The sequence below is a fragment of the Colletotrichum aenigma genome (genome assembly GCF_013390185.1).
Source record: "Colletotrichum aenigma strain Cg56 chromosome Unknown KSG_Cg56_contig05, whole genome shotgun sequence".
NCBI lineage: Eukaryota > Fungi > Ascomycota > Sordariomycetes > Glomerellales > Glomerellaceae > Colletotrichum > Colletotrichum aenigma.
Window position 1 is genome coordinate 4,768,911 of NW_023500911.1, and position 15,389 is coordinate 4,784,299.

The 15,389-nt window shown below is 51.1% G+C and overlaps 6 protein-coding genes across 6 annotated transcripts; 2 read left to right on the plus strand and 4 right to left on the minus strand.

Annotated features, from left to right (window-relative positions):
- Nucleotides 1-681: 681 nt before the first annotated feature.
- Nucleotides 682-1,575, plus strand: atnI-1 (putative lipid transporter atnI; the record flags this gene model as incomplete). The annotated part of the gene is made up of 4 exons (XM_037324166.1): nt 682-746; nt 823-1,138; nt 1,195-1,233; nt 1,285-1,575. 4 exons carry the CDS (start codon nt 682-684, stop codon nt 1,573-1,575), a joined length of 711 nt encoding a protein of 236 aa, XP_037177954.1.
- A 198-nt stretch (nt 1,576-1,773) lies between these two features.
- Nucleotides 1,774-3,943, minus strand: AOD1 (Alcohol oxidase; the record flags this gene model as incomplete). Its single annotated transcript, XM_037324167.1, has 4 exons — nt 1,774-2,386; nt 2,440-3,345; nt 3,572-3,830; nt 3,883-3,943. 4 exons carry the CDS (start codon nt 3,941-3,943, stop codon nt 1,774-1,776), a joined length of 1,839 nt encoding a protein of 612 aa, XP_037178315.1.
- A 2,391-nt stretch (nt 3,944-6,334) lies between these two features.
- secG-1 (Ankyrin repeat, PH and SEC7 domain containing protein secG) lies at nt 6,335-7,753 on the minus strand (the record flags this gene model as incomplete). The annotated part of the gene is made up of 1 exon (XM_037324168.1): nt 6,335-7,753. The coding sequence occupies one exon, from the start codon at nt 7,751-7,753 to the stop codon at nt 6,335-6,337; it is 1,419 nt and encodes a 472-aa protein (XP_037178316.1).
- A 1,560-nt stretch (nt 7,754-9,313) lies between these two features.
- Nucleotides 9,314-10,045, minus strand: Nuak2 (NUAK family SNF1-like kinase 2; the record flags this gene model as incomplete). Its single annotated transcript, XM_037324169.1, has 1 exon — nt 9,314-10,045. The coding sequence occupies one exon, from the start codon at nt 10,043-10,045 to the stop codon at nt 9,314-9,316; it is 732 nt and encodes a 243-aa protein (XP_037178317.1).
- A 457-nt stretch (nt 10,046-10,502) lies between these two features.
- On the plus strand, nt 10,503-12,417 carry CGCA056_v008923 (uncharacterized protein; the record flags this gene model as incomplete). The annotated part of the gene is made up of 5 exons (XM_037324170.1): nt 10,503-10,610; nt 10,677-10,760; nt 10,825-11,742; nt 11,826-12,099; nt 12,158-12,417. The coding sequence occupies 5 exons, from the start codon at nt 10,503-10,505 to the stop codon at nt 12,415-12,417; spliced, it is 1,644 nt and encodes a 547-aa protein (XP_037178318.1).
- A 271-nt stretch (nt 12,418-12,688) lies between these two features.
- On the minus strand, nt 12,689-14,775 carry aurR2-4 (Aurofusarin cluster transcription factor aurR2; the record flags this gene model as incomplete). Its single annotated transcript, XM_037324171.1, has 3 exons — nt 12,689-14,251; nt 14,309-14,336; nt 14,405-14,775. 3 exons carry the CDS (start codon nt 14,773-14,775, stop codon nt 12,689-12,691), a joined length of 1,962 nt encoding a protein of 653 aa, XP_037178319.1.
- Nucleotides 14,776-15,389: the final 614 nt, after the last annotated feature.

Here is a 15,389-nt window from a genome sequence, read left to right on the forward strand (position 1 = left end):
CCTGCAGCCAAGAGGAGTTTGCTAGTTGTGGGATTGGATATTGAGTCTGGCAAGGGCTTTCGCGAGGTGGTTGTCATAGAGTAGGGCCACATTTGCGTAAGGGGATGGCTTAGACGCGTGAAGTGGAGACATTTCCGAAAGAGGAAAACGAGAGTGCGCTCTGGAGGGATGGTTTTGGAGGTGCCAAAAGCTCGTGTTGATGAATACCGGCTGAATATTTCGTTGTTGCCTTGGCGATATTCATGTATAAAGACAATGGAGGATATACGACGATTAAACGTGCATATTTTAGCATCTTCATTCTGCCAGAGCTGACTTTGTTCCCTTCTCAAGTTGAAGTCAGCTAGCGATAACAGCCCGTAACATGTCAGCCACACTATCCGCCTCGACGCTGGTCGCAACTCCCAGCCCGACTCAGACGACAGCAGCCGCATGTATCAGTATCGCCCCGGACTCAAATGGCCATGTCCCGTACGGTGCCTGCCACGGTTTCTGGCCCTATATCCCTAGCCTTGAAGGAAACCTTGCCTCTCGCCATTTTGTTTGGCCTGTCAACCCTGGTTCACCTCGTCCAGGCAGTCATGTACAAACAAGTAAGCGATTCTCAGCTTCCGCGATGATTCCAGCTAGGTCTGATCTCTAATTCAAACTTTGGTTCAGCGTTACTGCTGGGTTATCATCATGGCTGGCGTTTGGGAGACTTCTGCCTTCGTCCTCAGAACACTAGGAGCGAAGAATGGCCGTGTGTTGCCATTCTACATCATCTCATCGCTCACCTTTATGCTCACTCCCTTGTCTAAGTCATCTGTCTCATTAACTCAGGAGACGTACGGCTGCGAACAAGTCACTGATCGCCGTCTTCTTAGGGATCAACGCATATGCCTATATGGTCGGCGCTCGCATCGTCCACTTTTCTCTTCCCGACCGACGAGTCTTCCGCATCAAAGCCTCCTATATGACGAAGCTCTTTGTCGGTGCTGATCTGGTTTATTTTGGCGTTCCGGGAGCCGGCGGCTCGATGCTATCGGGACAGAGGAGCGCTTCAAGCATGCAGATGGGAAAGGTTCTCTACACTGCAGGTTTCATAGTTCAGCTCATCTTCATCGCCGTCTTCACTGAAGTGGTTGTGCAACTGCACGTCAGGGTCCGGAAGAACATGACCCGCCTTCGGCCTGGAATGCCAATTCGTTGCAGCTGATCTGGGTTATCTTTATCGTCTTGATCCTCATCTTCGTAAGCACCTCCGGGAGTGTCTTGAAAGGACGCGGGCTAACTCACGTCTAGGTTCGACTTATTTTTCGGCTGGTTGAATTTGGTCCCGGCGGAATGAATGAGACGATAATGACTGCAGAGGTGTACGCGATTTGCCTCGACGCTGTGCCCATGGCGCTCGCACTGGTTATTCTGAATGCTTTTCATCCTGGTCGAATGTTGTCTCAAATAGCTTTCGACCGAGTCATCATGGAAGAATCTGAGATGGGCAACATACCAAGACGTCAGGGACGCTACGAGGAGCTGGGACAGGCTGATCGAAATGGTTCAGTCTCGCCATTGTCTAAAGGACGTTTCCCATGATTCTTCCTCTCAGGGTCATCCTCAATGCAAGCTGACTCACCTGCCAGTAGGGTTGAGGTACAGGCCGTTGGTACGAGCTGTAATATTATATCATATGTAATCCAAGATGTCTCTGTCACATTTCTTGTCGTGTACTGTACTATCGCTGCGCTACAAATATCTCAAATGCCTCATGGATGTCTACGAAGGAAGTTCCACTCATAGCTTTGGCGGAACCGTAATGTCCAACTCCTTCGCAATGATATCCCCTGCCTTCTCGCCGACAACAAAGGCAGTATTATTCGTGTTCGCGCCCACATTCTCCGGGCAGATGCTCAAGTCCACGAGCTTCAGCCTCTCCACACCGTACACGCTCAGGCTGGAATCGACGACACCCTTGTCATCTCTGGGCGCCATCTTAGCCGTTCCCAGCGAGTGCCACGTCGTGTTGAGGTTCTCTCTGACAAACTGCTCGATCGCCTTGTCGTCTTCCGCGGTGTACTCAATATTAACAACGCTCTTGTGCGCATCCGCAGAAACATCGTCTACGAGCGCGGCCTTGGATGTGGGCGCAAAGGCAGGGTGACCGCCGGCGACTTCACCGCGGTAGAGGGCTGTGCGCCGGGCGATTTCGCGGGCTTTCTTGTACGCCCAGATGTGCTTCTTCAAGTCGATGTCGTTGGCGTCCGTGAGGAAGCCGGGGTTGAAGTCGAGCGGGTCTGAGACATTGGGACCCGTGATATGGATGTGCCCTCTGGAGTAGGGGTAGGCGGTGTAGTTTGCGCCGGTGGTGTACTGGCCTACTGGAATTCCGGAGTGGTCACCAAGGAATCTGTAGGAAATTAGTTTCAAGTTTTCCCAAGCGAAGATAGGCTGGAGACTTACCCATGCAAGAAACCACTGAGCATCAGCGGGCGGTTGATATCGTTCTTGAAGTCCTTGTCCCATGCGGTGCGGAACTCAGGGCCCAGGGTGTCAATTTCCTCCTCTGTTGGGCGGATCTTGCTGACGATGTCGACGCCGTTCCAGCCCAGCATCTTGTGCTTCTGTGCTATCGCATCTTCGTGGCTTATGCGTCCACTGAAGATCTCGTCAAGTGTCTCATCCTTTGAGAGCGCTGTCTTGTAAGGGTAGAGGATGAGATGGTGGTCCTGGTAGTCATGTCCAACGCCGGGAAGATCGGTAACAACGGGAACGCCGGCCTTGGCGAGAACCTCTTTGTTACCGACACCAGACCTCTCCAGGACTCCAGGCGTCCCGCATGCACCGCATGAGACGACAACAAGCTTCTTGGCCTTCACGGTCTTGACAGGGTGCCTCGTCGTGTTCAGGACAGCTTGGTAGTCGGGGTTCGGGGTGTACTCTACACCAACGGCACGCTTGTGCTCATCGAAGATCACCTTGACGACCTTAGACTCAACCAGGACGTGGAGGTTGGGATGCTTGCCGTCCTCGAGGAGCGGGTGCAAGAAGGTATGGGCGGCATCTTGTCTCTTGCCCTCTGGCGAGACGTAACGCATCCACCTCTCGAAGCCATTGTTTGCCTCCATGTTCTGCAGGTCGCGGATCTCGGAGTATCCCATCTGCTGCGCCGCAGCAAGGATGTCGTCCTCGGCACCCGGGACCCGAAAGCCTCCCGAAGAGATGTGCACGGGGCCTGTCTTGCCATGGTCGGCCGGGTCACCATTGCCATGGTACGTCTCAAAGCGGTTAAGGTACGGGCGGAGGTCTTGTGATGACCAGCCGGGTGTCTTCCAAGAGTCGAAGTCGGATTTCTGGGCGCGCGTGTAGCTGTGAGTATGACTCGTTAGCAATGGGTCTCGTGAGGCAAAGCAGAGTCAGAAGGAGGCCGATCGTCTGGAGCTAGACCCCGAGCTACCCCAACTTTTCCCCCTTCCCGATCTCATATGCCGCGTTCCCCCGCATTTCGGATCTGGGGGCGGGACGAAACTGTTGACGAGCTGTTGGGTACGGTGTTCGTGGGGTAAAGGGCGGAATTATGGGCAAAATTACGTACAGCATGAAGTTGATGGAGGAACCACCTCCAAGCATACCCCCAGATGGAACAATGGGGCTGCGGCCTGCCAGCTGCTCCGACGGGCTGCCTTGGTAGAAGATTGCGGTTTTGCTGTCGGGTGCAAGGTGGTCGAGGAAAAAGGCCGGATGAACGACGTTGGGGACATCGCGGTTATTGGTTCCGCCTTCGATGACCAGAATTGAGAGTTCTGGTGCAGTTGTCGCGAGGCGGCTGGCGAGAACGCAAGCTGCGGTTCCTCCTGTTCATTGTCAGCAATTGCTCGTGTCTTTAGAGACAGGTTTCGGTATTACCTCCAGCAATGATCACATCCACCTCATCGAGGCCATCGGCCAGCTTCTTGGTAAGACCCATTGCGGCGGTATCGCAGAAAAGAAAAGACGGTTGGTTCTCAATGGATCAGAGAGACAACAGGGCCAGAGAAAGTCGGGACGAAGACCGCAGCAGCAGACACATCGCGGACCCTGGGTTTTATACGCCTACTCCGCACCGCCAAAGCTGCATTGGAGACGAAAACATGCCCAGACATTGTTGAAATCTCTCATTCCGCAGTCCTTCCGCGCGCTGATCTCTCGTTCTGACACCCATTGTTGGGGCACATGGCCGCACGGATGATGGCGGCCGCCAGCTGCGCCAGGCGGACGGGCGGACGAGGTGCATCGGGTGCGGGGAAGGGTGTCCTTTGGTGATGCGTCTAGAGCTGTGCCGCGTTGCATCGTGGAAGCAGGCCAAGGTAGAGACCTCGTACGCGGTGTCTTAGACAGGGGGCTTTTTCGTCTGTATGGCCAATGGATGTCGGCGTGTTTGCTAATCGCTGCAGCTTTCAAGGGTCCTAATGCTTCTTGGGTTTAGCCTTACCATTCAGGGCGAAGCCGGGATGCGTCTTAGGGGCATGCAAGCTGCTGTGTAACTGCGCTATTGACTAAGGGCCATCGGAAGCGAGCACTCAGGTTCGAGGGAGATACGGAGAAAACAATGGAGAAGTCGTACTAACTCTGACTCGAAGAATTGTTAGAGTTCAACGAGGTTGGACGTGTCAACGTGCTGCGGTTTGTACGACGATCTCTGGGGGCGGCGAAGGATTCAGTGTGCATGCGGGGGATGAGGGACGGGAATCCATCCCGAGGGCCTGCGCCGCTAGGCCCCCGACGAATGAGCTTTCAGGGACGGTTGACATCTTCCTCGTTGGGGGGTGTGGGAGACCCTCTTTGCGGGGTGAACAAGGGTCTGCCAAGGAGGTTGCTGAGTGATGGCACGCTGCGGTTCATTTTCTAGAAGGGAATGTTGCTTTGAAGCGCAGGGCGCTTCGTCAGATCCTATGTAACATAGATATACTTGTAGTAACCTGATATGGAATTTTGGTGTTTTGTCGGTGAAGTAAGATGTTGTTGCTCTGTTAGGCTGGAATTGCTCGCATCATCAGGCTGTCGCAGAATCATGGGCGACCCATTGTAGTCTCAGCTGGGATCCTCAAGTTAGACAAGGTAAGGCAAGGAAAGAGAACCACAAATAATGACTCGGGTGTTTGGAGGAGATTTTCTACTCTTCTCAATTGGCACCAGTACCTTTTGAGCAAAATCGATCGCCAAGAGCGGACATCTTAGGTAACATGCAATTCGATAGTCCTCAATGAAAAGCAGGAACAAGCCTACCAGCGCTTTATCTATCAATTAGTTTCTGCTATCAAGGCCCTGAGAGTCATAGGTGAGCATGTTAAAGGATTGATTAGCATGACATTCAAAATTCTGGTTGCTCGGTGACCTGTTGCCAAGAGCTGCTGTTTTCCTACTCGAAGATTTCTCGAAACGCCTTGAACTTCCCTTTCCTTCCCAGAGTTAGCTTTGACTCTTTAATATTTTCGATGCCCGCGTCAGGTTGTTCTTCTCTCATCCTTTGACTGCAAGATGTATGGACTTTTTTGAAGAACTCAAACCGAGCAGCCCATTGAGCTTGAAAATCGTCCCGTCAAAAGACAAAAGCCTTTTTGTGTTTCCATTTGAGGTACTCGCGAGAGGAGCTTTCCCGCCACACTTGTTCCGATAGTTGTGGGAAATGATTGAAGAATGTTGCCGAGTAGTTTGGGACCTCATGGTCGAATACTGGTGTCTTCCAACACATGGCTTTTACTTCCCATCGCGCCATATCCTCGATGTCCGACTTCTGTCTGCCAGGGAATATAGTCTGAGGTTTTCTGTCCATCACTATAGTGGCAATCCAGTCGATCGCCAGGTTTACATGATCGAAGTAACTCGCTTCCTCTTGACAGCATGGATCGTCCAGTTGCGGTTCGTCTGGTTGAGGTTCTTGTTGCCGCTCTTCCCGCCTCGGTTCCCCTGGACTTGATTCTCCCCGTTGTCTTTCTGCTTCTGTTTTTCTTTCCGCTTCTTGTCTTATTTTGACTTCCCGTCTTCTTTCCATTTCTCGCCTGACTTCCACATCGCGGCTTCTTTCTCTTTCCCACCCAGTCAACTCACTTTCTTTTTCCAACACCTCCAGCTCACTGATCCTTCGCACCCCAGCTGAAGTCGCTTCGCGCTCATCTGTTACATCTTCTTCTGACTCATACACCATATTGCGGATTTCCATTTCCGTCAAGCCCTCCATATCTCTTACATGCGCAGATTCTTCCGCGGTTTTGGAAAGCAATCTTTCCTCAATCTGATGTAAAAGGGACCGCAAAGATATTCGTCTTGCAAAGTAAAGATATGGAGACATTTGTTTTCTGACGAGTCCACTAGTGAGTGTTCATATCTTGTTGTTTGGCCAATACTCTGGCTCCTTGCCCTCTTGCTCAAGTGCTCCAACAGGATCGTTGGCTTCCATATGGGACCAAAACCAGTCCAACTGTGCGTTTTCCTTCAGACGGATCCCGTCATGCGTGGTTAGAAATTTAGCCCATGCTTCGACGCGCTGCCGCATACGTCTCGCCTTCTCGACATAATAGTGTATGATGTACGCAAAGTCATGAGCTGCCCTCGCGATGACTTCAATTATCCGGCTTGCAATGCCCGGTTGCCATATGATGTCATCGAAGAAGACGGAAAGCAGGGTGACCAGAACTGTGATAGCCTCGCGATCCTGGTATATGCTCGGGAGATATCGTGTGATAGTACTGGTGATTTGATCAAGCTTCTCCAACTTCTCTTTCTGTTGATCGTATGTTTTCCTCTGTTCTCCGTATACGTAGACGTCCTCATCCGCATTTTGCCACATATTCGTCGAGTCGGCCGGTTCCGCGACGGACATGGAGTCTCCTTCCCAGAGAAAGTCTGGGGACACATTGCCTGTTGGCGTTTTTCCGAGCCCAGAAGTCTTCTCATCTTCATTGACGTTCTTGAGGATCCACTGGCTTTCATGAGCGTCTCTGCCCTCATGATGTAAGATATTCAGGATACTGAACCCTTTCGCAGCACAGAGAGAGATGGCCTTCTGATCCCGCCCGTAGATGTTTCGTAAGCTGATGTCCGCTCCGTGTTGGATCAATACACGCAAAGTGTTATGTCGGTTGAGCTTAGCTGCAACATGAACGGCTGTATTTCCATTCATGTCGGTAGCGTTGAGTGGCGCACCTGCTTCCACCAGGGCCATAACCACGTCGATAGTGCCGCTAATTACCCCACAGTGTAGTGGTGTTCCAAAGATATCATCTCTGACATCTAGCCTCGGTTTCCGCCTGAGGAGACAAGTGACGAGATCGGATGCTCCGGCATAGCAAAACCTATGAAGAGCAGTCGCTCCCTTCTTGTCGACGTGGTTCAAATCTGCGCCTTTGTCTAGAAGCAGATTAATGTTAGCAGAAGATGCGCAGTAGTACAAGGGTGTTCGGCCCAAGACGTCCTCGACCTGCATTAGTTCGACGTTCTCCTCCAGGATCCAGCCGGAGACAACGCATGAGTGGCCAGTCACAGCTAGATGGAGCGGTGTTTTCCCCACGTGGTCTCGAGAAAATGCCCTACCGCTGACACCATCAGCGTATGAGCGGAGTAATTTAGGGATGGTAAGCGTCTCGGGAACGTCGCGACGAGCTGCGATTTGAGCCGAAAAGTGGATGGGATATGTGAAGATATGCGGGCTCGTAGGGGATCGAAAAGGCATCTTCGCAAGTCCTTTGTCGGAGCGGAGAAGAGCTGCGATGACATGATAGTCTTGGAAGTCGATCGCCATCATTAGACCAGTTCTTCCAGATGCGTCCATGGCCCCAAGAGGCTGTATCCCGCGAATCAGTCGTGCAGTCTCAGCAAGCTGCTTAGCATGGTTGGAACCATGCATAGCAAGACGCTCAAGGGTGGTTGATGAACTCAGAACACAAGCAAGAGAGTTGATACTTGTCTGCTGTCGGGATTTCGTTTGCTCCAATAAGTAGGCAAGGATTTCGCTGCAGTGGTACTTGGCCGCAATATGAAAAGCCGTCCATTGAGATCGAGTGTCATTTGATGGAAACTGCGTTTGGCCATAGACGAGGGAAAAGGGATCAGCGCCAAGGGAAAGAAGTGCCTTCACCGCTGGAAAACTATTGACGGAGATGGCAACCGCTAGCGGACTGCCCAATAATTGCAGAGGCCACTGGTCGTGGACTGATCCTTTCGAGAACATCGGAAGATTGACTAGACGTCTTTCTAGTTTCCCGGAGAGATTATCGACTATTTCTTCCAAGACTGTATCCTGAAGCATGAACAGCCAGTGGAAGGGACTGCATCCGTCAATGGAGCAAGAGCTCAGGGGAATCCCTTTGGATAACAGATCAAATATTGCTGGCGAGTTTGCGTCAAAGAATGCTTTTACTAGACTTGGCATTGCTTCTGAGTAAGTCGAATTAGAGTGTAGCAAGCTGGAGACTTTCGTAGCATAAGGTTCTTCCGGCGATTCTGAGCAGTCGTTCTCGTGAGGATCCAGCAAATTCCCGAAAGCCATGGCAAGCGGGTGAAACTTTGACCTGGCCATCTCGCAGTACCTGTGTGTGTTTTGAGCGTCCTGAATGGTCCCGAAGCCGGCATGATAGCATAGAGCAATCTGCCAGGATATGGTTCCATGCTGACTTGACAGATTATTAGTATCTGTTTGTTTCAAGCCCTGGAATATCTGTCGCTGGTGATCCCAAAGAATTTCTTTCCCGGTGTCGAGACGAAACATCTACCAGAATGTCAGTCTTCCATTCAATTGAGCTGTCACCTTGCGTTGAAAGAATACTTCGTAAGTTGGTCTAGGTGCTTCAAAGTGCAGGGCCAAATCAGTCTCAAGTCCAAGTAGGTCACCGGTTCTAATCTGTTAGCTTTGAACTTGAGGTCGATGATGGGATGAATGAACACAGCGTATGTACGTACTTCCATCTTGCTGAGAGAGGGAGATCACGTATACTTGCAGCTCTTTTCATGGGATCTTCCTGGATGGTCTTGTGTAGAACAACCCGAAGAAACATGACCGTGCCAAGTTGCCCCTTAGGCAGACAGCGCTTTGCATGGTGCAGCATCTCAGCTGCACTGATGCCAGGATCGTTGCCTGAGATGTTTGCGGCGACGCCTCTCCTTGCAAGGTACTTGGTGTATTCTTCCCCTCCGATAGAGGCCTCCCATACGAGAAGGCCAAAGGCCCAAATATCACATTTCCAAACCTCTGTTCTGTCTATTGGGAACAAGTCTTGAGTTCTCACTTCCGGGGCATTGTATCTGTTGACATGGTAAGTCAAGAAGCTTTGAGTTGTTTCATAGGATAGGGTCGTATCTCAACCTACATCGTTGTACCTCCGTACTTGACTGTTTCATCCTCTTGCTTCTTCGATTTGTCGTTTAGAATAAGGGCGTGGCCAAAGTCCGTCAATTTTGCCACCGCCTTGGCGGGACGATCCAGGGATGGGAATACCAGTACATTGTCCAGTTTGACATCGCCGTGAACAATGCCACACACGTGCAAGGCCGCAAGGGCTGACACCACGTCACCAAGAAGAATCTCAACGTCAGAAAGCGTCGGAGTAAGCTTCTGAATATACTCTCGCAGCGTCCCAAGCGGAGCGTACTCAACAACTAGGAAAGGCATAATTAGTTTGGCCCGAAGATTCCAACCATATCCAAGAACGGTGGGAAAATTAGGATGGGCTCTGAGTGGTGAATGTCTCATGATCTGCGCCTCGATGGTCACTGCGCTGAGCCTCCTGCGGAAAGTTTTCTCGTCTGGGGTGTTGCTAATCTTAAGATGCTTGATGGCGAAAACGCTGCCACCCTGGACTGCTTTCTCTACCAGGTACGTCTCGCCCTCACCAAGAGTCTCTTCGCGGGCTAGTTCCTCGTAGCGGTAGCGGCGTAGATGAAGCGAACCCACTGCCCGGATGACATCCTCGAGCCCATTTACCGATTGGCTTTGCCGCTCCGAGAAGATGGCACAAGTCAGTGTAGAAACCGATGTTCGAGATAAGAACGTATTCCAGCTCAACGTTGAGCCGACCGACGCTGGAGCACATTCCATCTTCTCAAAAGTGGTCTTAGTTCATGGAAATGAAGACGTCGTTTCTCATGCCGCGACTATCGATCTCTTCGTACGAAAACGAGAAGAAGTCAGTACTCATGTCCAAAGCGCATTCGTCTTGATCTTACTTTTGAACTCTTGAGGGGAAGAGCAGCGAACCAGTTGCATCATCGAGGACCTAAACCTATTTGAGAATCAGGCTCCGTGGCTCCCATGCACCATTGGGTCGCACGAGGCAGAATCAGGCTGCATGGCTCTAGTCAAGACTAGGCCACGCACAGGGGTGCAGTAATCATGCTACATGCTGACTGTATGATCAGGACATGACTGGTGGAAACAAAATGAGGGCTATCTGTCGCCTCCTCGACTTCGACTGCGTAAGGCATCATTGGGAATGTTCAAGCATTCACAAGACTTTTATCGGTCACAGTGCACACAAGTCTAAGCGAGAATCGCGATGGACCCCCTTAGCGTTGCCGGATTGACAATCACTGTGCTCGACCAATTATGGAAGATTGGTAACGGAACGGCGGAGCTAGTCTCCAACTATCGAGACTTTGACACTGTAAGAATCCCCGCCAGCCCGAGAATGAGCCTATGAATATATAGCTGAGCCAACTACGCTGAGTAGAACACCAGAGCACTAGAGAGCAAGATTCGAGATGAGAACAACCGAACAAGAGCTCTGCAGCTGCTATTATTCGAACAGTCCAGTGTGAGTACTGAGGTGTTGAGACTAATTTCATTGCTTGTGTCCCTGACTGATGCGAGAATCGAAGACCTATGGAGGCAAGGCGCTCTTCGAACAATTCGACAAGGATGTTCATGACCAGATACATGTCTTTCTTGAGCAGGCATCGGATGTGTTAGAACAGGCCTACAGGCTTCTCGATCGCCGACAGAAAGCCGACACTAAGGATAGGGATCTACAGTCTCCAGCGAAACTAGGTTTTCTGGCAACACTCTCGCCAGCTCCCAGTAGCACTTCTTTGAGTTCCACCGATTCAGTATTGAAACGTCCCAGGTCGTTTCAACGGATAAAGTGGTCTCTTGTGGACAAGAAGCGGGTGGGAATCATCGTCCAGGACTTCAGCGAACTGAACGGCAGGATTCATGAAAGCATCAAGTTGTGGTGTCTTGGAACGTCCATAGGTGTCAGTCTCCAGCATCTCAACCGTCTCGAAACTGATGACAATTCTCGAGCGCTAGGGTTTGATATCGACGCAAGGCTTCAACTAGCTGCTAGCCAGAACCAAACCACCGCTCATAGCCTCGAGATCAACGACTCCTCCCTACGGCAATGTATTGAGAATGCCAGATTATTCGGAGACAAATTTGGCATATTTCAATGGGAGGGCAAGCCGTGCCTAGTCGAATACCGTTCTTACTCCCCAGATTCGCCTGTTCCCATACCACTGGACGACCGAACGCGGGATCTTGTCGACAAGCTTGCCAACCTGCTTCACCAGCCCAAAGAGATTGCATTTAGGACACCGAGCTGTCAAGGCTGGATGAGGCAAACGCCGCAAAACAGGGTCGCATACATGTTTTCTCTACCGGAATCCGCTGATCCCTGCCCGACTAGTCTCCTTGACGTTCTTTCTGGAGATAATTCTCACCCGCCGTCCCTGAGTCAGCGATTCTGTCTGGCAGTAAACTTGTCTAGATGTATCTCGCAACTTCACCTTGTAAAGTGGGTACGTATACATGCCATCTTCCACTCGAAACCTTCTCTAGTTGTACAATGTCGCCTGATATGTTCCAATCTGACGCTGACTAGGTCCACGAGAGCTTCCGCAGCGAAAACATTCTTTTCTTCCCAATCATCGATCCGGAAGAGAGTGTCACGTCTCTCGACAACAATCTTGACCTATCGGAACCTTGGCTTTTAGGCTTTGAGTTCAGCCGCCCAGAACAATACTTCTCACACGGGCATGCCGACGCATGCTTGTCTCGGGATACCTATCGGCATCCGGAGCGACAGCAAAATCCGACTCAGATATTCAACAAGATACACGATATTTATGCTCTGGGCGTGGTTCTTCTTGAGATTGGTATGTGTAGTTGTGTTGCAACTAAAGCGAGGTGAACAAAATTGCTTACCTACCATAGGGCTGTGGCAACCGGTATTGACCCTCGAGAAGTCCGGGTTTTCCAAAGTTCGAGACCCACATGCTATTAAGAAGCATCTTATCAAGCATGCGGAAAAGCGTTTGGGAGCTAAAATGGGAGACAAGTACCAGAAGGTCGTCCTCAAGTGCCTTAAAGGTGACTTCGAGGTCGTCGATGACACGAAAGAAGACCTAAAGCTGCAGCAAGCATTCAGAGCAAACGTCGTGGATCTGTTGCAAAGGTCTGCTGATAATGTTTGAAGTCAAAGGACAGCATAGTGTTCGAGGGAGTCACGAAGAGAAATATTTGCGAGGGTTAGTAAAGAGATCGTTAGGAGGAAGTACCTACTTTAGCCTCATAGACACAGATTACTCATTTCGTGACTGCCTATGGAGACTAAACAGTTCCATAATTAGATGTTGCTAGAGCGTCAAGTGCGACCACTTCATGTAAATGTTAGGGCCGCACAGCTCTTGCGGTCATCCTAGGCATAGCTTCAGGTCGGAGTGCCCCTCACTGGTTAACAGATCTTTACAAGCTCAAGAAATTGTTCCAATAGTCCCAATCCAAGTTCCCGTCATCCGTTAACCCGAGATCATCAAGAATTTGCTGATTGGGGGTCGTTGACGCATGCGCCTCAGCTTCCATCTTTTCCCTCGCTCTATCCTTAAGGGTCTGGATGAATCGAGGCGTAGCTTCCGGCTCCCGTAAGTCATGGGTTGCAGCCGCTGTGTTGTGATGAGCTTCCCAAGCGTCGAGAGTCAAGTCTCGCAAAGCCCCAAAGAAAGTACTCGTCGACTCCAACATATCTGGATACTCCTCGTAGAGTGTTTCAATAGACTGCCATGCCTTCTTCACTCGATCTCCAGTACATCTATACCTAAGTTCGCTGATGATGCAGATGTAGGCATCGATGTGGCATTTGGATGTTATGTGAGTGAAGATATGCGCAGAGAATTTGCTTTGCAAACCTGCCTCGGCCGCCTCAACCCAATTCATCGCCAACTCAAATAACATATCATTCTCCTCTCGACTCATAACAACATCGTCGCTGTTGCCGGTCCTTCGACACCTGGGATGATAGACTTTGAACCTCATCCGAGCAATCACCAGCTTCGCCATGTTGAACGTCTGCGCATGAATCGGTATACGCTTATCTACGTCCTTCAGGTACTTGTTGTAGTAGATGCCCTCAATCTCGTTGATGGCCTTGCTCTCGACCTCCATCATGGTTTCGTCTCTCGCCCGGCTCTGAGCAATATGCTCGAAGACCAGCGATGCTGCAGGTGTCGAGCGAATCCAGTTGAAGACTTCATACTTCATCAGCACGCACATCATCTCCGTTGGACGACTGTGCTCGATCGGTGCCTCGGTCATTTCGGGGTGTAGATCCGCGTCGTTGACGTTCAAGGGCGAGCGCACATCGCCAAACTCGCTCCTCGACGGTGGGCACCTCGAATCTGGGCTTCCCAACGCGCGAGTTCGCGCTTCGAGTCCGTATAACTGCCACCATACCCGGATACGCATCTCCCTCTCGAAGAAGGATACCTTGGGATCTGGTTTGGCATGATGAATGCCTAGGCTTCTGCATAGCTTCAGGGCCGCGGCGGTCAGAGTAGCCGTCAGCTCGGACTCGGGGTTGATGAAGAGAAACAACACAAAAGCCTGGACAACCTCAAAGTCTTTTGTCGTGAGGAAATCCGCTTCAACTAGGGCTTGGAAGGCTGCAGTGCGGTAGCGCGTCATCAATGCGACTCTGCTCTCGTTGAAAGCTTTTTGGCAGGCCTCCGGCGACATTGAGGTGACGGCAAGGGCGTATATGGCGAACATGGTTGCTTGCAGAGGCTGAGGTGCTGAAGAGGGACTCCAGCTTGCATCGAGAACGCGTTGTTGTAGGGTTGGGACGTGGACTATCTTGAAGAGAGGGTTGATGTTGTCGACGAAGATTTGCCACAGTCGATAAATATGTTGAGGTTCAGGATGAGATTGGGAGGGTGAAGTATTTTGGGCGGAGAACATTTGATGAAGTGACGGCATCGGTGTCAGGATGGGATCGTCTTTATGGCAGACGCCGTAGATGGGAGGATACTTCAGCTGGTGGATATGTTAGATTTGGTGCTAAAGAGGTCGCAATCTTTGAAACTGACATACCTCTGGGCTGAGATTTGACCATGAACATCTACTGAAGAGTTAGTGGAGGGGCAATGCTACCATACGTTGTGTACATGCCTTTCTGTGTCTCCTGACGAATTATCGATATTATTTGAGCGACCAATTGCTGAGCCCGGGCTGGTAAGTGCCGGCGTCAAAGGAACGAATCGGTTCGGTTCCGGCTCATCAACTTGAGCTTCCAGTTTCGACGGGATCCACGTCTGCGCCAGAGGTGCAAAGTCAACGTTGTTCTTCCGCATTAAGTCCTCGTAAGCGGCCAAACGATTGAGAAGGTCATCGTCGGCGGCCCGCTTTCGGGGTCTTCTATGCAAGGCGGGAGCCTCGTAAACGCATTGGGATTGCGATTTGAGGCAATTGGAACAGGGGTCTCCTTTATCACACTTGACTTTACGGCGTGAGCAGATAGAGCAGGCGGGCTTGTGGGGTGACGGTGATCCGGAGGCCATTTTGGAGGTCAGGGCGTGAGTCTCGTGGGCGGTGAACAGTCGGAGAACCTCAGTCGTGATCTCGGGACGTGAGATTGCTAAATGCTAATCTTCAGTTACGCAGGGAGGTATCGATGAAGGGCCGTAGACCAAAGAGTCTTTAAGATGACGGGATGTGGCTTCGGGCGATTCGGCCACAAAACGAGCTTAGTGTAATCCTTCTCGGGACCCGGTTAACCAATCACGCTCAGGCCGTCATGGCGCTACCTCCTTCCGGGTGGATAAGGCGTGACGATCAGATCCTCCGCCGGATTGACCTGCAAACATTTCCGTAGTTTGTCCGGTGCAAAACCGCACCAAGATTGGCGGCAATAGCCAGAGACTTGCTAACCGTGGAATGGAGGATATGGAGTCCGGCCCGTGCCATGGGGATACTCAGCAAGATATGCCCTAGCCCCATTTGGATTACTCGGGCCCGAAGGCATTTCAACATTCAGGCTAGGCCAATCAAGCAACAGAATGCCGTTCATCTTCTCGGGACATCGACTAGGCTGCCCGAGAATATCATGGTCCATAGAAACACAATCAATATACATGAAGACACAACTTGCCATCCTAATGATGTATCTATTCTC